Genomic DNA, 20,225 nt, shown 5'->3' on the forward strand with positions numbered 1-20,225 from the left:
TTATTTCATATATATATATATATTATATGCTTCAAAATAGAATTATTAATTTATGAAAAGATTCTATTTTTTTTTAATTTTTAACTATCCATCTTTATTTACATTTTAGTGTTAGAAAAATATAAATTCAAATATTATTATAATAATTATTAGAATATTATTGGGGAGACACAATGAGAAAAGGAATCTTTAACTTGTCCCTACAATCCTAAGACAAAGACAAAGTCTTTATTTTCATTTAATCCCCAAAAATATTACATTTAAATAGAGGAAAAGGACACGTATTTAATTATTTTAATTATCTTAGATATTAAACTAAAAAAATTATAATATTTCCTTATTACATAATTTAACAAATTTTTTACATTTAGTTTTTAAATGGAAAAAGAAATTCACTCAAAAAAGAAAAAAAATAAAAAAAATAAATCAAATTATCAGAAAAGAGGAAAAACTATTTAAAAATAAAATAAAATTAAAAAAAAAATCTCTCGGCACTATGGAGAAGTTGAGTCTTTCGTAAAAAGGCTCCGGTGGGTCCCACAGATGGGTTATGATGAGTCAGCAAACGGATTGGGTTTTAAATGGATAAAGCTGAGGTGGAGTCACGCTCAGTGAGTTCGTGTCGGACTCCAGCTGCCCACAACCTTACGTCTCTACTAATTTTGTCATTTTTTTTTAATTCAAAATATATATTATAATTTTATGAAATAATAAAAGATTTATTGTACTAATAATATATATATATATATATATAAACATGAGGATATGTAAGAAAATTAAAATAACTGGTGTTGGATACTAAAAATTCCACATCTGCTACTTTAGGGAATGATCATGAATTTGTAATCAAATAATACTCTTTCCATTAGCATAAGGCCCCAGCAAAATCACAAGCGCAGTGTTGTGGGCCTGTGGGACGCGGCCAACGTTCATTTCGTAATGAAAGTGACGTCTCTTTCCCATTTCTTTTCTTTCAAAATATCTTCTCCTTTTTCTTATTTTTTCCTTTTAACAAATTAATATATATATTTCTCAGTGGGCTGGGCTGGGCCATGTATTGGATTTGAGTCCGAGACATGTAATGGGCTTAGATGAAACTCAACAACTTATGACTATTGGACTTGAGCCCATAAGCTTAACTTCATGCGATTTAATTCACTAATAAATTAACTTTTGTTTTTACTGGGGTAAAAATTTTGGATTTTTATCTTTTGATCGAGTATATATAAAAATTTACAAAATTTAAATATCATAATATATTAATTTGGATTTTATTATTCAATTTAAGCATATATTTTCTCCTTTTCTGGGGGAAGGCATGAATTGCAAAATTACATTCTTATCCTCGAAACTTTTTATTGGTACATTGGAGACTGAGTCCAACCCACTCCAACTTTACGGTGACGTAAATAAAACGACAGTCCAACCACATTCAAACTGTGGCAGAGCGATATCCAATGAAACAGTTCCACGTGTACAAAAGCTAAAGAGAAAGGGTAAATCCTCAAATCAGCCATCGTAGGATCGGGAAACGAATCCAAACCGTACAAATCAAACGTCAGGTGAATGACTTTGCTGATAGATCGGGGGGGAAATCGGACCAATCAGAATATTTATTGTTATTATTATTATTATTTTCTCCACCTTTAAAAAAGCAAGAAGTACAAATTATTAAATTACAGCTTTTTTATATATATATATATAATTTTTTAAAAATGATAGCTAATTATAATTACTGTCTCAAAAATTTTATATTTTGATTTTTTATATATATATATATATATATTAGACGTTATTTAAAGCTTAAGCTTAGTATATGATTAATTTATTGCATCAAAGCAAGATGTGAAGGGGCATGGGTAAATTATGAAGGGGATGGGTAAATTATGAAGGGCATGGGTAAATTATGAAGAGTATGGGCAATTGTTTCAAGAAGCTTAGTATTACGTCATCATTCACCGCTGAAAAATTCAACTTATTGAACTTGGGTTATTTTAATTAATGGCATTAAATTATACATGGTCCCACTTTCAACTATATAATATAAATTAAATTATTATTATTATTATTATTTTTTAATTTTGGTATTAGGGCTGGCTGCATTTATAGCATTGTAAATATTAAATTTTTGGAAATAACAATTCAAAGAAGCAATGATGTGTACATATTTGTAGTACCATATATATTTCAACTAAATCTATGTCCAAAATTCATATAAAATCGTATTATTTTGATTTGATTTTTAATTTTAATAAGTCGGTGTCTATACCACTTGACACAATCGCACTTTTGAAGGCAGCGGACTAGCGATTGTGCGGCACTCACTTTCCAACGACAAGTGAGCTAAGCCAATTTGTTCTTGCGTCGCCTACGGCCACCGACGTATGATCGAACCTTTAGCCTCGATTTTAAAAGAAGATTTTAGAAAACGAGGGTAGAGAGAGATTTTTGAAAGAGACGTTATATAAGCAAGGAAGAGAAAGATAACAACGGCTTAGCATATATAACTTTGGATAGGGAGAAGTTGACAAAGTCACCAATTATTAGACAAATAATTGAAAGAGTTGTAAATTTTAAATTTTTTAATCATAATTTATAAATATTTAATATTTAATATTTAAATGAAAAGAAATAAATAAAAAGATGTGGACTTGCTATCTTCACTGCCATTGCCTCGCTTTAAAGCTCCTCCTCGGTAGACATTCGTGGTGGTATTATATTTGACTACACACCGTACACCCCCACTCGCGTTTGTTACCCACGCGCCCCCTTTTTCTTTTAGATTAAATTACAAATTTAAGATTTTCTTTTTTATTTATCTATAAACTTTCAAATTTATAAAATTAATCTATAAATTTTTTATAATTACTAAACCTACCTTTCAAATTTATGCCATATTATATAATCTATTTATTTTATTGGCATATATTACATTTTTTTAATAAATAAAATCCATAATTTAACCTTTATTTATTTTAGCATTAGGCGATAGCGTCCTCACGCTCTTTTAATGATCCTCATTATTTATTTATTTTGTCTTCAAATTCAAAACATCAATTTAATTTAATTCTCGATTTAAATGTCTGTAAGAACGTTTGTTCATGAAAAAAAATTTAATTATTTTTTTTATAAATTAGGAGCAATTTGTGAGCTAGTATTAAAAAAAAAATTAATACCCCTTTTTAAAAGATTTAATGCTTTTTTTTAATGTATTCAAATCTCCCAACATGCAAATATACCTTTACATATATATATATATATAGCTTTTTATTTGTTAATTATTTAATTGAGAAATAAAGGTATGAAGTAAGATGGCATCATGTCCCAAAAGTGATTTCTGCAGAATCAAAGCTGTAAAGAATTGGTTTGTATAATATATATATATATATATATACATAATTTAATTTAATTTTTGTATATTATAGATTCCACCTGTAAAGTAACTTAAAAATAAAACGTTAAATGTATTTTAATTATGTTATTTTAAGAATTTGTCCATATTATTTACAACCTATTTCTGATTAGGGAAATTATTTTTTTTAGTAGGTCCATGTGATGTTTTCTTTTTCATTTTATTTTCCTTTTTTCTTTAAAGGGTCATGTGAAAATTTTAAAATAAATTAAAATCCAATTTCTGTGATGACCAAAATAGTAATTTCTTAAATGTACGACCACTATTCTTATATCAATAAGATGCACTTTTCTATTCCGGAGCTCAATTATAAGAACACAAAAAGTAAGCTTATTTTGTTTGGAGCATTTCTAGGTGAAGATGGGTTTGTGGGGACAATGTGACTATGTCAAGGTTAGATTTCAAATCCTGATGTAAATTTAAAATTAAATTATAAGTTAAATCTTTTTTTTTTTTTTTTTTTTTTTTNAAAAAGAGAGACGCGCGAGAGGGCGCGAGTGGGGGTGGAGAAGAAAGAAGGAAGCAAGGAGAGGTCGCTTTTAAAGCAGTCTTACACACAAAGCATCAGGCGCTTGCTTATTCACACTGTCTCTCTCTCTGTTTCTCTCGGCGCTCTTTTTAAGTAACCTCCCACTCTCTTCTCTCTGTTTCTTCCCCCAATTCCGAATGCAGTTACAGAGGATGAATCGTCTAGCGCCGTTATCGGAGGAGCCGATCGACGAACAAGACGGCCGCACTCGGAATCGCAACCGGAGTGGAAGCGGAAGCGGCGGCGGAGGAAGTGGAGGAGGACGATCGTGGCGGAACTGGATCAGAACTCATTTATCGATCCTTTCTTGTGGAAAGAAGTCCGATGGCCTGAATGTTCTCCTCAGCGTCCTCGGCTGCCCTCTGTTTCCGGTCTCCGTTCAACCTAACAATTTCGTCTCCTCTGCCAATCAGGTTTCCGACATTTCATTACCTCTCTCTGTTTCCGTTTGGGAAGAAAATAAATTAGGGAAACAAAAACAAACATCTCTTTCTTGGCTTTCGTTTCTTGCTTGGGTGGTTCGAGATCTCTATTTTTAATTATTATTTTTATTTATTTTTAAATTATATATATATATATATATATATATATGCTTCACCTGCACGTTCTTTATACAAATTTCTTAGAAACTAATCTGTTAGAACAGAAATTAATCTGTTACAACTTTGTTTGAAAATTATGAACATTTTAATTCTAAAATTAATTATGAACAATTTTTATAAACATAAACAAATTTAGGGGTATTTCTGTCATTTCACATTTTAATATAAAATAATTGTTTTTTTTTTTTTTGTTGAAATTTTAATATCTTGACGTTTTTGCCTTTTTGATGTCTAAGATTGATGTATAATGTCTCAAGGAAATCAATTTAAAATTTTAGTTTTTGTTATTGAAAAATTGTATATATTTTAGTTGTTGAATTTTGGATAATTTTAATTGAATTGTATCTATTATGAAAATTTTGTGGATTAATTATATAATTTAACTAAATAATTTTAATTACGACTTAGTTTTTTTATGATCTTTTTGGGTAGGTTTCATCATCGTCTCAGTATATCATAGAGCATTTTGCGGCGGCGACTGGGTGCCGGAAGTTAAATGGGAGGGTGAAGAATATATTTGCGACCGGGAAATTAACGATGGGGTTGGTGGATGAGGTTAGTTCCGGCGGTGGCGGCGGCGGCGGAAGTGGAGGAGGAGGAGGACCCACCGGCGGTGTAACGCAAAAAGGTTGCTTTGTGATGTGGCAAATGATTCCGAATAAGTGGCTGATAGAGCTGGCTGTGGGAGGCCACAGCATCGTGGCCGGTAGCGATGGCAACGTGGCTTGGAGGCACACGCCCTGGCTTGGCTCTCACGCCGCTAAGGGCGCCGTCCGCCCTCTCCGCCGTGCTTTTCAGGGACTAGATCCTTTAGCAATCTCAGAAGTATTCTCTCCGGCCCAATACATGGGAGAGAAGCAAATGATGGGCGTTGATTGTTTCGTATTGAAATTATCGGTCGATCAGACAGATTTGGTCAATCGAAGCGACAACACAGCTGAGATGATCAAGCACGCCATCCATGGCTACTTTTGCCAAAAACGTGGACTTTTGGTATACTTGGAAGACTCCTCGTTGACTCGAATTCAATCCCCTGGTTCTCACCCCATGTATTGGGAAACGACTATGTCGACAAAGATTGGGGATTATCGATCGGTGGATGGTGTTATGATCGCCCACTCCGGTGAAACCAATGTCATCATCACACGATTTGGAGACGATCTGAAAACGGGTCCTATGATTACGCGAATGCAGGAGAGTTGGAGTATTGATGATGTGGCGTTTAATGTTCCGGGGTTGTCTATGGATAGTTTTATCCCGCCTCAACAGGTTAAAAAAGATTAGGATGAGCAAGGGGTTGTGAGTGAAGGTGTTAGTCCATGATTAAATACAGGGGCTTAAAGAATGCAAAGGGAATGTATGTTGGAAAACTCTTAATCCCGAAAAAGAAGAAGAAAGAATTAAAAATTAGATTGGCATAATTAAATAAAGTTGAGTGATAGAGATAAAAAAATGATTGAAAGAAAGGGGTGGAGAGGTGGGATAGACGGTGAAGTCGGTGCCAAAGACTGAAATTGGTAAGCTTGGTTATTAAACTCACTCCACAATGGTGACGATGGGAGGTGGGAATGCGCCTCCAATTTTCTCCTACCCTATATCTCTCTCTCTCTCTCTCTCTCACTCACTCTTACAAAGCAGAGCTGCAATTTTGTGTTATTGGATTAACATAGCCTTTACATGACCTTACGCCTTCCTTCACCCACCCTTCATTTACAATCCTTGCAAACAAACAAAGTGTGCTTTTACACCCTCTTTCAAGGGTGCCAACTTCTTCTAGGCTAACCTCTTTTATCACTAACCACCCCATTCAGGCTGCTGATTTCGAAGACGAGGCTTTCAAGGGTTTTGGGACAAAGGAGGGGAGAGAACAGGTTTTGTTTACTTATTTATTAATTTTATTACATGCATTGTTTTAAGGCCAAAACGGAATTCTGAAACCATAGACTAGATGCACTTATATTACTCGGCTAGGATTATAATTTTTGCTAACTAATATCAAGTTTATTATAAAATAATTATTCAAATTTTATACGTTTTCAAGTGCAATTACGTTTTTAAAATCTAAATTACTCGATCAAATTATTCAAAAATATTTGTCTCAAAATTTAATAAATCTGAATTTTGTTGATATAAAGATCATTGAAAATATAAGCTACAATATAAAAAAGTCAATTTTTCGTAGGGTGACTAAAGTTTAAAATATTTTAGACAAGTCCTATATTTTTTATCCATCATACTCACTGTCTCAATATTTTCATCAATATAACCGCCTAAATGAATCGAGTATTCCATATTTTTTCATTACCATAGAATTTTTTTCCTAAATTTGGACAACAGTATCAAGCTAAATCTGATCACAATTCCCACAAATTGTTCCCAAAACACTTTTAGAAGAATAATTCTTCTTAAATAAGCCCCTGTACTCGGTCATCAATTAACAAACCCCCCAGAGTTGACGCCCTTCACCCATGTATAGGAAATATCTAATCAAAATATATTCCCATCTCCTTATATATCAAACTAATGCTGTTCCTATAATCCCCAGCTTAGAAACAAAGAAAAAAAAAAAAATACCCAATTAAAGAAATGGCAATTTAAAGGCCAATTAGGCATCTCTCTTAGAAAGCGCACTGCGGAGGAGAGAGCAAGGATTGTGTATTTGGATGTGTAGAGAGAGAGAGAGAGAGAGCAAAGGAATGATTAAGGCATGAGATTAAAAACTTATACTATGAGATGAAGAAGGTACCACAAATACAAAAGCAGATCACAGTGACGATGATCTCATGTGGAGATAACCCTGTGGGAATTGAACACCGCATGATCCATCACCACCACTCTTACTATATTTAATTTACTTTCTCAACCAACACCAACCTTTTTTTTTTTTCTTTCTTCTGCATCTTTGCTTCGATGCTTTTCTTCCACACACCTGAACTACAAAAGCATAATTTTACTTTTAGATCGCCTTTCCCCGCAACCAAAACATAAACAAGACAGAAGCATCTTTATATTTATTCTCTGCTGGATTGTTTGACAAAGTTGAAAGAGTTACCTACAGTATGGGTTAACGTCTAGGCCGAGATTTGCATCGGAACTCGGCAAGAAGTGCTATGTGATCGGAGGACCACACTGGGGATGGAAGTGCTGTATCTTTTCTCAAGCTCTCTTCATCCAAGAGCTCTAACAAAGATTCCACTGTTAAAGTGTCCGCTGGAGAAACATAACATAAAGCTTTTAAACAAACATCCCAGTTGAATAAAATGAAGAAACGAAGAACAGCAGTCGGAAGGCTGGGGTATACCCGTGTAGAATATGTAGTCCAGGGTTCCGATAAAATCTCTAGTACAATTTGTAAATAAGGGTTCATTTGTTGTAGGATCCAGCCTTTTCCTCTGCTTATCTAAACCGATGCCGACTCCCTTTATTGCAAAGGAGGAGTAAGCACTAACCTGTGGAGAAACCATCATTCAGATTTATGACCCGGAAGATTCCTTCAGAACTGATAACCACATAATGCTTCTTGACAAAAAGCATAAAGTTGGCAAATGGAAAGACTGGCTTACAGACATTGGCAATGTTGATAGAAGACTTACCAACGGTAGCTGATGTGACAGTTTGCTATGTGGTTGACATAGATTGAGAGGATCTATAGCTAGATCCGGATGTGTCGGTTCTACTTTCCCCCTAGCAAGAAGATGATGTGGGGCACTGCAACAAAGTTCAATTACTGAGATAATTAATTCTACAGATCTTGGACATGACCGTATGATGCTATTTTTCAGTAAGTGCAATTAAAGAACTACGCAGAAACGAACCTTCCAGGAACAGAATTAAAATCCCCACAGACCAACATTGGAATATCTGCACTGACTGCTATTTTCTCGAGTCCTTTCAATAGAGTATGCACCTATTTTACAAAACGTTAAATATAAATTCATATTCAGGGGGAGGAAAATGAAAGAAATATGACAGTACAACGTATATCAACTTACCTGCCAGAGCTTGACATCTTTTAAATCTTGATTCCCATTAATATGCGTATTGGCCTGATAATAAGTTAAAATGAAATGTTCATGAAGAATAGAATATCTAAGCAGAGGAGAAGAGGTAAGGAGACTGCAAAAGCTTGGCTCCCCAAAGAAAGTGAAGCAGTAAATTACACAAAGAAACCAAAAAGTCCAACTCTATGACTCCCCTAGTAGAGTAGGATATCAAACAGCAAGGTTTAAAATTTGAAACAGAAAAGGCTTTGGACACCAAGTAGCTTTTGTGTGACACAGCCCAAGAAATGCGCACACACTGCTTTAAGTTTAGTACATCTAAAATAGAAACTTTAGAGAGATAAAGTAGGCTTAAATATTTTTAGAAAATTAAGAAGCCTCATCGACAATATAACTAGCAATTATATTAAAAACACAATAAAATCAAACCACAGAAACATCGCCAAATAGACAAGCATTCAAAGAGTTCTTACCACACAAACAAGCTGCCTTTTTCCTGGATTATCAACCGTTGGAGTGCTGAACTTTGATTCAAGAACTACGATAAGTGCAACATCATCCTAACAACAGGTATGGCGCAAAATCATGTATAAGTTCACAAAACCCGGTGCAATGCATGGACAAGAAGGGGAAAGAAGCACAAGAAAATTACTTTGATTAATCTGTTTATAGCATTTCTCTTTTGGGCAGTTAGGATAGTCGCAGGGTCAGTCAAAGATTGTGCAGCTTTGTTGAACTCAACCTGCAAACATGCCAAAGTACATTTAGAATGCGGCAACGCACACATCGTAATGAAGCAAACCACTTCCTAAAACACTTCCTAACCTCATATTTTTTGACATGTGCAAATCTATCTCTACGGAAAAATGTTGCACAGCCATCAATAGTTTGTATGTTCCCATTGTAGAGCTGAAAAAAAAAAAAAAAATACAGAGGATGATAAAACAGATAAACTTAAGTGTATATATATATAAGGAGTATAATGCAAGTGATAAGTGTGAAATCAACCTCATTGGTTTTTCTCTTGTAAAGTGCCTGATATCCATGTTTGTCCAGTTCGGGAGCAAAAAATTCCATAAAGTGATCACTCTGAACCTGTTTAAAGAAGAAGAACAAGGCATAGTTGATACACAACAATATTTGACCAGGAAAAAAAAATTGAAAAGAAAAAATTTCCAAACTTTCACAATGTTGTCAATGTTGTGAAGTTAACAAAGGCCACAACTTCGAAAAGAATACATTAAGGGAAAAAAAAAGAGAGAGAGAGAAAAGAATACAAGGTCACATAAAATTATTGCCCAAAAAATGAGGGAAATGTTTTTTTAAAAAAATGTCTTCAATCAAGTAACACAAGACCTAAAGGATAATTACGAAAAGGCTTCGCCACTAAAACCCACAGAGAGACATAGAACCGATTGTCTTCTTTCATATATAACTTAAATTCATCCTCTAGATGATCCAAATGTCTGACTTAGGTCTTTATAACACTTGTGATTTATAATCAATAAATATTTGCTTAATACTCCACCTTTGTCGCATATTCCATACATCACAGGAAATTAATACAAGTGCTGTGGCCTAGGATCTTTTAGTCAGTATGGCAAATCATTTAAAGAATTAAATAAAATCAATACTAAATAAAAGGTGCTTACAAATAATAAACTTATTACAAAACAAATAAATAAATACTTGCATTAGTTAAAAAATAATTTTAAAAAAAACAGCTGTTCAGACAGCATAACATTTCCAGATCTTTTATAAAGAATTTAACAAAATCAATACTAAATGAAATATTCTTACACATAATGAACTTATATTCATGTAAATACATGCACGTGTTAAAAAGATTAAAAACTCACTTTTATGACATCCAGAAACAACACCGAATCGAGGCCTCAGAGTACAGCATTAAGTACCCAAATATCATATCTAGTAGTTATCATCTATCACAAGTGTTTCATTAAAAATGTTAAAAAAAAACGCTATAAAATATTTTACTGCATTCCATACTGAATTCAAAATAGATATAATTAATTGCATGATTCTGAGTATTAAAAATGCTTAGAAAACATCACAACGATTCTAGGATTCAAACATGCTACTAACGCAGGAGTAGTAAAAACTATATTTATTCACAGACATGAAGACAGAGTGATATCTACCTCCTGAAGACAAATTATATCTGCACGATAGCCAACTATTTCCCGGAGCAGATTTTGTCGGCGATATGGCCATGAAAGGGCCCATGAAGGGCAATAACTGAATGTTTCATTTGTAGCATACACATCAGCCAAAATATTGTAGGAAAGCACTGTAAAAGTTCCTGACGATACTCGACCATCCAAATCCAGCTTTCCCATCACATCAACCCCATTAACAGGTATTAAGCAACGTGGACTAGCGGATGGAGCTGGAATGACCCGAGAAGTTAATACAGTAAGTGGAGAAGCCACAGGCAACATGGTTTCCATATCAACAACAGCACATTCAAACTTGAGGACATGGCCAATATCTTCAGCAGTTGGTGTGTAACTCTTATAGCGTCCTACTTCTAACCAAGTTTCCACACCTGTCTTTTGCGTAACAGCTGCCGGGTACAATGGCGTTAAACCATTTGTCAAGCTAGTACTAATCGTAGAACTAGAAGAGCTAGAGTTGAGGACACCATATGCAGAATTATTATTATTAGAACGTCCAAATAACTCTTCCTCTTCATTACCATTTTCATTCATAGCACTTGCAGCACGGTCATGTAGAACACGATGATGCTGCCAAGAATCTGAGAAACATTTGGTGGTGCAATGATAACTTTTGAAAGCAGGAATTTTGGCTTTAACACAACCTAAGCACTGTAAAGTGGCTTGCTCAGAAGGATGCACACTACAAACAGCTACTTTTTTATCACTCTGTAAGCGATACCTGAAAGAATTTATTGTATTAAGTTTAATATCAGCAGCATCATTTAAACAAAAAGATAGATGTCAAACAAAATTAATTCTTAATTCCTAATTCCTACACAGAGAAAAAATAGACCATGCAGAAAAGTTAATCCCTTACGTTAGAGCATTGACGTACACCGATAAATTGTAATAATTTCTTTCCAAAATCCACAAGACTTGGGCAAGACAAGAAGCTGCTATATTTCATCAAATAACTTTATTGTGTGAATTAACTAACATTTCAAAACTGATGTATATCAGCTGAAAGCCTGAAACAATGCTGAGCAGCAAATGTATCAACTCCAAAGCATCAAGATCTTACAATTTTTTTGTACAATCTCAAATTCTCATTTCTCATTGCCTCCGTGGCTGAAACCTCCTCTCCCTTCGGAGCCATTTTATTTTCTCCCCAACCCCTTCCCCATCTTTTTTTTCCCGTCCATCAAAGTAAGAGATATAGCTTCTTATAAGGGAATTCAATTCATGTACGGACAACAGTTCAATAAATTTCTGATGGAAAAAGTTCGATTTATGTATCCTAAATTTTCATTTTTTTTTTTTGTCAAAATTTTGATTTCTTATAATAGATAAAAATTCTTGAAACTATGCTAAGTTGTTGTGATTATATCCAACCCAGCCTGATGCCCCCATGATTTTCTCATATAACCTTACGCTAGTTGCCACAAAATATCAGGTTCTAAAGGAAAAACAACCAAAACCTATGAAAGAAGAGAGTTAAATTTCTAAGCATTAAATTGTCTATCTCCAACACACCCTTTTCACTAGCTTTCCAAACGACTAAAAAACAAACAAACAAACAAAGGGAAGTAGCGCCTTTGAGCATGCATAAAAATACTGATCCAGTAGAATACAATAATTGGCACCTGTATAAAATCAAGCTGGTGATTTCATTCAAATTAATTGCTACATTCATAAATCATAATCGTGGCCACTTTCCCTTATAGTAAGATATAAGAAGAGCAGAAGAAAGTGGGTTTAAAGCACTAATCTTATAAAAGAAAAGGGGGAAAAAAAAATAATAAATACAGTCATTGCAATACACGTCAATTTAGAACACAAGCTATTTCATGGGTAGCACTAAACAGGTACGAAGTTCAAGAAAAGCACTAAACCCCAAACACATCCAATTGAAACACCGCGACCAATAGTCAAGACACCGTAGAGTAGTAAACAGCCAATAAACAACAGTACACAGACCGAGAACCAATTCATATTCCGCAACAGACTTGAGAAATTACCACTCGAACTTACCATCTGTATCTCAGGAATTGACCATCAATAGGAGCCGACTCAGATACATCGTCGGTACTGATGTTTTTATCTGGGCGACGATGGAGGACGTAGGGCGTGAGTTCGCAGCCTACAATAGGAATATCAGAGGGCAGGTGCACGCGTACCACGCTCAGCATGCTTCACTCACGGCAAGTCTACCAACGCGAATCGAAGACAAAAGAAACCAACAACTCCCGGAGCTTTACGAATACCACAAAAAGCGTAGAGAAGGCGGATACCTGGCGGATCCGCCATTTACATAAGGTCCAAAACCGCCAGACTTAAGCTACAAAAGAGGAGGAAAAAGGCTTTCAAAAATCAGAAATTGGAAGAAGCATCTGCGGATCTTGAGAGAAGTATGGAAGTAGAACAATGAGGAGAACAAGATTTGATCGGCGAAATGGAATCGGAAAATCGAGGAGAAAGAAGGGATCGATGATTAGGGTTTTACAGAAGAAGTGAAAGTGATATTGAAATTTTGGTGTATCTTCTGATTTTAATGCCTTTTGAGAGAGAGAGAGAGAGAGAAAGCAAGAGGACCAGGGGAGAAGGGGGGCGTGAATGAAGGAAGAAGGGATTGTGAGGAGCTTTATATAGTACGACTTTTTTTCCTTTTTTATCGAATTATCGTTTCTATCCATTAATTTATTAATTTTATTAACAACTTGAACATAGTTAAATTGATTTTTTTATAATTTAAATCTAAAATAAAATTTTAATTTTTTATAATTTTTCGAATAATATATTTGGAGAATAACCAAAATGTAACAATAATAGAAATTTCTAGCAACTTCTAGTTATATATAGTCTTTTGTTCCTATTCAAAACTTCTTTTTTAATTTTTGACAAAATAAATAAATAAATAAATATTTTATATTCATAACCTCTGACTCTATATTTAGATCAGGATCAATATGGTAACTATCCTCGATTCAACAATAATTATATTAGATATCTTATAATTCGATGGAAACTTTATAAAAATTAATATATAAGCGTTTTGAAACTAATAAATAGATAGGATAAAATTTGAATGTAGATATTAAAAAAATATATAAATGTAATTAAACAGTGCAAAAAAAAAAAAGAAATAAAAAATCATGGTTAAATAATACCATTTATTTATTTAGTTTTATTTTAAAGTTTAAATTAATAAAAATATTAAAGGAAATTAAACTCAAAGTTTACGAATAAGAATAATTATTATTTGTTAAAAATAAAAATAAAAAGGGGGGGAAACTGTAATTATATTTCAAGATGGGCCGTTTTGGAATAATTTCGGAGTAAAACGGGACTAAATGTCCAATTTTTTTGGACATGTTTTGTATTTTGATCCATTTGTCGCCCCCACGGCCCAATTTAATTCGGCCCATTTAAAATAAACCCGAAAACCCTAACTTTCGCGCTATATAAATCCCGAAACCTAGGGTTTCTTTTTTTTTTTTTCCTTCAGATTGTGGGAGTGTAAGAGTGTTTCATCTTGTTTACTTTAGAAGATGCCGGCCGGCCATGGACTTCGATCCCGTACCAGAGATCTCTTCGCGAGGCCTTTCAGGAAGAAGGGTTACATTGCTTTGACTACATATTTGAGGACCTTCAAGATCGGCGACTATGTCGACGTTAAAGTGAACGGTGCTGTCCACAAAGGAATGCCGCATAAATTCTACCATGGCCGCACCGGTCGTGTATGGAACGTTACCAAGCGTGCTATTGGTGTTGAGATCAACAAGCAGGTCGATTTCTGTTTCCGTTTTCCTTCGTGTTTGTATTGTTTCTGTTGTCGGTTCTTTTATTAGATCTGTTCTTGGTTTCATTCTGCTGTGTCTTTTTAAAATATCTACGGATTTGGCGATTGAGGTAATCAATTATTATGGGGACTTATTTAGTTTGAGGCTGTAAAAGTTATGGACTCATTTCTGTCTATTAAATTTCTGCTTGCTGTTGATTTGTTCAGAGGATTTTGAATATGTATCTGTTAATTCGTTAAGCAACTCATTCAGTGGTTGTTTCTAAAATTTCTTGGCTTTTGATAGTCGAACACTACGGCTTTGAATGAATATGGATTTTTTTTTTTGCTGTTTGATGTTACTGGAATTTGAATTCATGTTAGACTTGTTTGTAAATAATCGGTCATCTCATGCATTTGAAGAGTCGAATGTTTTGAGCTGTATCTGCCTTGGGGTGGTGTTTATAAATCGATTTAGTTTTTGGCTGTAAAGGGTTATCATTACAATGTATTTTGATGATTTTACAGTCATTTGAACACAATTGTATCTCTGTTATTTGATTATGTTTCAATCAATTTAAACCCACTTACAGGGTCTTCTAATTTTCTATATTAATATTTTCAGGTGGGCAACAGAATCATAAGGAAAAGAATCCATGTCCGAGTTGAGCACGTGCAGCCCTCACGGTGCGCCGAGGAGTTCCGTTTGAGGAAGGTGAAGAACGATCAACTGAAGGCCGAAGCCAAGGCTAAAGGTGAAGTCATTTGTACCAAGAGGCAACCAGAAGGCCCCAAACCAGGGTTCATGGTTGAAGGTGCTTTAATGGAGACCGTCACACCCATTCCATACGATGTGGTTAATGATCTCAAGGGTGGTTATTAGTATTTCCTTTTCTTGGATATTGTTGCAATTTACTCCTTGTGCCCCTAAATTTTTTTGGATGCTAAACTTTTCTATCGAAAATTTTCAGCCCTAAGCTTTTGATTTAACTAATGTAGTTTCATCTCACTTAAAAGTAATTTTGTTGCTCTATGCTATAGTTTCATCTCATTATTTAGTTTTCCTTATTACTATTTAAATTAGTTTTCTATGGAATGTTCTTTGTTTGTCATTAGAGATCTTTTAAGCTATGTTCTTTCTGATTGTATTGAAGTTTTTTTAGAATTTTATTTCACTAATTGAGGTGGATTTTGATATGGTGATTTCTAATGTAATTTTTTTCAGGCTTCGGAATTTATGTGAAAAAAAACTCTTTCAATTTTGGTTTATTTGTTTTTTTAAAAAAAATTCACGTGTAACTTCTTTATTGCTTTTATGTTCACATTAATGAAAAATATGTACTATTAATTTTTTTTTGTGTAGTTTTTGATTTATGTTTCATGGGTAATATAATGCATTCTTAAATACGTATTAAATATATAGTGGTAAATATATATAGTCCTAAACATATAGTGGTAAATATATATAATCATGCCTTCTAATATACACAATAGTCAATATATATAATCATGCCTTTTAATATATGTTTTTCACTAAATACTTAATTTTGGTCCTTCGATTTTTTTTTTTNACGATCAACTGAAGGCCGAAGCCAAGGCTAAAGGTGAAGTCATTTGTACCAAGAGGCAACCAGAAGGCCCCAAACCAGGGTTCATGGTTGAAGGTGCTTTAATGGAGACCGTCACACCCATTCCATACGATGTGGTTAATGATCTCAAGGGTGGTTATTAGTATTTCCTTTTCTTGGATATTGTTGCAATTTACTCCTTGTGCCCCTAAATTTTTTTGGATGCTAAACTTTTCTATCGAAAATTTTCAGCCCTAAGCTTTTGATTTAACTAATGTAGTTTCATCTCACTTAAAAGTAATTTTGTTGCTCTATGCTATAGTTTCATCTCATTTTTTAGTTTTCCTTATTACTATTTAAATTAGTTTTCTATGGAATGTTCTTTGTTTGTCATTAGAGATCTTTTAAGCTATGTTCTTTCTGATTGTATTGAAGTTTTTTTAGAATTTTATTTCACTAATTGAGGTGGATTTTGATATGGTGATTTCTAATGTAATTTTTTTCAGGCTTCGGAATTTATGTGAAAAAAAACTCTTTCAATTTTGGTTTATTTGTTTTTTTAAAAAAAATTCACGTGTAACTTCTTTATTGCTTTTATGTTCACATTAATGAAAAATATGTACTATTAATTTTTTTTTGTGTAGTTTTTGATTTATGTTTCATGGGTAATATAATGCATTCTTAAATACGTATTAAATATATAGTGGTAAATATATATAGTCCTAAACATATAGTGGTAAATATATATAATCATGCCTTCTAATATACACAATAGTCAATATATATAATCATGCCTTTTAATATATGTTTTTCACTAAATACTTAATTTTGGTCCTTCGATTTTTTTTTTTATTACGTGATTTAAGCGAATTAAAATTAGTTTTCACTAATATTAAAGATAAAAAGTGAGCATTGTTGAAAAATTTGAGCGGTAAAAATTAAAGTCGTAGTAAAAATTCAACATTATAAAACTTGGGGGGCCAAGTAAAAAATAATACCATAAAATTTGGGGTTGAAATGAAAATTAAACCTAAAATTCATGGTAAAAGTGCAAATATGTTTCAAAGATGGACCGATTTGGGATATTTTCCTATTAAAACGAAGACTAAATGTCACCAGACGGCCCACTTTGATTCGGCGTATTGAAAATAAACCCAAAACCCTAGAATTCGCACTATATAAATGCCAAAACCTTGTTTCCTTCTTCTTTTTTCTTCAGATCGTGAGTCGGAGTGAGTTTTACTTTGTACTAGCAAGAAGATGCCGGCTGGCCATGGACTTAGATCCCGTACCAGAGATCTCTTCGCGAGGCCTTTCAGGAAGAAGGGTTACATTGCTTTAACTACTTATTTGAGGACCTTCAAGATCGGCGACTATGTTGACGTCAAAGTGAACGGCGCCGTTCACAAAGGAATGCCGCATAAATTCTACCATGGCCGTACCGGTCGTGTATGGAACGTTACCAAGCGCGCCATCGGTGTTGAGATCAATAAGCAGGTCGATTTCTGTTTCCGTTTTCTCTCGTGATTGTTTTGGTTCTGTTTTCGGTTCTTTTATTCGATCTGTTCTGGTGTTCATTCTACTCTGTATTCTTGGAATATCTGTGAATTTGGTGATTTAGGTTTAGGCTGGATTTATGGACTCTGTTCTGTCTATTCAGTTTCTGCTTTCTGTTGACTTGTTCAGAGGATGTTGAATATGCATCTGTTAATTTGTTTAGCAACTCATTCAGTTGTTGTTTCGGATATCGCGTGGCTTTTGATAGTCGAATGCTTTGCGTAACTATGGCCTTTTTTTCTTTTTGCCGATTGATGCTGCTGGAATTTGAATTCATGTCAGATTTGTTGGTTGATAATCGGTTATTGCATATGCATTTGAAGAGTTGAATGTTTTGTGCCCTATCTGCCTTAGGGTAGTGTTCATCAATCGATTAGGTTTTTGGATGTAAAGGGTTATCATTATAGGGTGTCTGTATGATTATCCAGTCATCTAAACGAAGTTGTAGCCCCTGTTATTTGATTGTGATTCAAGCAATTTTCAAACCCACTTGTGTTCTGATGTTCTATATTAAAATTTTCAGGTGGGCAACAGAATCATAAGGAAGAGAATCCATGTCCGAGTTGAGCACGTGCAGCCCTCACGGTGCGCCGAGGAGTTCCGTTTGAGGAAGGTGAAGAATGATCAACTGAAGGCTGAAGCCAAGGCCAAAGGTGAAGTCATTTGTACCAAGAGGCAACCAGAAGGCCCCAAACCAGGGTTCATGGTTGAAGGTGCTTTAATGGAGACTGTGACTCCCATTCCATACGATGTTGTCAATGACCTCAAGGGTGGTTATTAGAACTTCTTTCTTTCAACCTTGTCTTGTTTGGCTGTTTTTTTGAGGTATGTATTTGAACTTCTTGGATAGTGATTGTAATACAGCTGATCTTCTTTTTAGACCAATTGGGCATTTGTGTAGTTTTGGTCATTTGTTACTCCTGATCTACTAAATTCATTGAGTTATTCCAAAGAATCAGAACAAAGAATCAGAACTGCCTGTTATTGGTAAAATTCCTTGTTGGCTCTTTGTAAAATATATCTGGAGGACTTCCAAAAATATCATAAGTGAAAACGTGACGAATAACCAGTCTAGAATGAATTGAGAAATATAGTAATGCTATGAATGACTTAGTACCGAGTATTTATTGGTGATAATAGAAAGAAGCAAAATAACGCTCTCATGTGATAACAGACATGTCAACCGAACACAATAACTTAGTTGTCTAACATTCATTCAAATAACACAAAAGAAAAAAGGTAAAATCCCCAAACACTTTTCTAGTAGTGGAAGACATAGACGTTATACTCTACAACGGCATCACCGGTGCTGTAATTCACCGTGTAAGTCTTCGCCTGAGCATACCCGCGAGCAAATCGGAAAAGTCCTCCGCCGCCGACGACCGGCATCTCTCTGACTGCAGACATAACCGTATTCCGCCCCAAAATGCTCAAATAACTCCCATTGTACTTCCCTTCCACAAACGCAAAATTCATAACCATTAAGAACCCAAGTTCCGTTTGCGACGCCGAGGCATAAAACCCTTGAACTCTTCCCAGCAATTTCGACCCAATTTCCGGCCGCTCTGTTAGCGGATCGTCCGTCATGACCACCATGCCGAATAAAGACCGTGAGGCGTTGGCCTGAGGCGGCAAGACGACTGGCACTGCTGTGGGGTTCCGTCCACTGACGATGTCGTGGAAGTAGAAGTGGAGGTGGCTCAGCTTCTCCCGTCGCCGGAGCCCGAGCTTTTCCAGCGACAGAACGGGCTCCGCCGCGGCCAAGGCAGAGGTGAGGAAGAGAGAGAAGAAAACGGCAGCCGCGACGGCGGCAGAGCGATTTGAGATGAAAGTAGGAGCCATGGAAGGAAATGGGGTATGGCGATGAGAATCCGGAGTCCGAGTCTCTGGTTTTATTCATGAAGTCAATGAAGTAGAAGTGGAGAAGAAAAGCAAAAGCTTTAGTGGACGGGGCATTTGTTGTTGGACCTCAAAGTAAAAANATTAATTGAGTGGAACGTGACTTTGAAACTAGTGACCTTCAAGTATGTTTTCCCCCCTTTAAATTATAAATTGTTTGACAAAATGAGTATCGGAAAATTATATATATTTAAGATTCTTATGTCCGAAGTAATTAGTCTTTATTCATTATAGGACCATATACTAATGATCGTAGGACCATATACTAATGATGAATCTAAATGATGACTTAAAATATTATGCTATATATTTATAGGATTTGAATTTCTAAATTTTTCTTATTGATTATATATAATTTATCAAATTAAGTTATGATCGTATTCACATGTTATATTTATCAATGGTTTAAAAAAAATGAGTTAAAATTTAGTGCACCTTATCATTTAAAGACAGTCTTTGTCGTCAAGGAAAAGTAATAAATTCCAATTATATCGAGCGATTATATATTTTTGAAATTTTATAATTTCAAAAGGCAAAAATTATATAATTTAAAAAATTGAAAAAAACTATTTCTTTAAAAAAACAAATAATATAATTGGTTTTCTAATTATTTAATTTTAGAATATATATATTATCTAATTAAAAATTAAGTTAAGGTTTGAAAATTAAAAAATAGTTTTTTTAAAATTGATTTTAATT

The 20,225-nt window shown here is 34.3% G+C and overlaps 5 protein-coding genes across 9 annotated transcripts; 3 read left to right on the forward strand and 2 right to left on the reverse strand.

Moving 5' to 3' along the window:
* The first annotated feature begins 3,975 nt into the window (after nt 1-3,975).
* LOC111789880 lies at nt 3,976-6,133 on the forward strand. Its single transcript, XM_023670598.1, has 2 exons — nt 3,976-4,354; nt 4,976-6,133. The coding sequence occupies exons 1-2, from the start codon at nt 4,079-4,081 to the stop codon at nt 5,825-5,827; spliced, it is 1,128 nt and encodes a 375-aa protein (XP_023526366.1). The 5' UTR covers nt 3,976-4,078; the 3' UTR covers nt 5,828-6,133.
* A 988-nt stretch (nt 6,134-7,121) lies between these two features.
* Nucleotides 7,122-13,348, reverse strand: LOC111790776 (carbon catabolite repressor protein 4 homolog 1-like). 4 transcript variants are annotated; one of them, XM_023671833.1, is made up of 12 exons: nt 12,756-13,348; nt 10,707-11,463; nt 9,553-9,639; nt 9,370-9,453; nt 9,197-9,286; nt 9,018-9,104; nt 8,536-8,589; nt 8,359-8,450; nt 8,137-8,251; nt 7,845-7,992; nt 7,600-7,753; nt 7,122-7,472 (listed from the first exon to the last, which is right to left on the reverse strand). In XM_023671833.1, the coding sequence occupies exons 1-11, from the start codon at nt 12,911-12,913 to the stop codon at nt 7,608-7,610; spliced, it is 1,818 nt and encodes a 605-aa protein (XP_023527601.1). In that variant the 5' UTR covers nt 12,914-13,348; the 3' UTR covers nt 7,122-7,472; nt 7,600-7,607. The 4 variants fall into 4 exon arrangements, with proteins under 4 accessions (XP_023527601.1, XP_023527598.1, XP_023527599.1 ...); XM_023671830.1 differs by having other exon boundaries at nt 7,229-7,477; XM_023671831.1 differs by having other exon boundaries at nt 7,229-7,472; nt 7,596-7,753.
* An 863-nt stretch (nt 13,349-14,211) lies between these two features.
* On the forward strand, nt 14,212-16,384 carry LOC111790543 (60S ribosomal protein L21-1). Of its 2 annotated transcripts, XM_023671482.1 has the most exons (3): nt 14,212-14,509; nt 15,128-15,238; nt 16,088-16,384. In XM_023671482.1, exons 1-3 carry the CDS (start codon nt 14,273-14,275, stop codon nt 16,232-16,234), a joined length of 495 nt encoding a protein of 164 aa, XP_023527250.1. In that variant the 5' UTR covers nt 14,212-14,272; the 3' UTR covers nt 16,235-16,384. The 2 variants fall into 2 exon arrangements, with proteins under 2 accessions (XP_023527250.1, XP_023527248.1); XM_023671480.1 differs by lacking the exon at nt 16,088-16,384 and having other exon boundaries at nt 15,128-15,535.
* Nucleotides 16,385-17,270: 886 nt separating this feature from the next.
* Nucleotides 17,271-18,582, forward strand: LOC111790544 (60S ribosomal protein L21-1). The gene is made up of 2 exons (XM_023671483.1): nt 17,271-17,567; nt 18,151-18,582. Exons 1-2 carry the CDS (start codon nt 17,331-17,333, stop codon nt 18,406-18,408), a joined length of 495 nt encoding a protein of 164 aa, XP_023527251.1. The 5' UTR covers nt 17,271-17,330; the 3' UTR covers nt 18,409-18,582.
* Nucleotides 18,583-18,708: 126 nt separating this feature from the next.
* Nucleotides 18,709-19,548, reverse strand: LOC111790542 (dirigent protein 22-like). The gene has a single exon (XM_023671479.1). It carries the CDS (start codon nt 19,467-19,469, stop codon nt 18,888-18,890), a length of 582 nt encoding a protein of 193 aa, XP_023527247.1. The 5' UTR covers nt 19,470-19,548; the 3' UTR covers nt 18,709-18,887.
* Nucleotides 19,549-20,225: the final 677 nt, after the last annotated feature.

The sequence above is a fragment of the Cucurbita pepo genome, chromosome LG03, assembly GCF_002806865.2.
Source record: "Cucurbita pepo subsp. pepo cultivar mu-cu-16 chromosome LG03, ASM280686v2, whole genome shotgun sequence".
In the NCBI taxonomy this organism is placed as follows: Eukaryota; Viridiplantae; Streptophyta; class Magnoliopsida; order Cucurbitales; family Cucurbitaceae; genus Cucurbita; species Cucurbita pepo.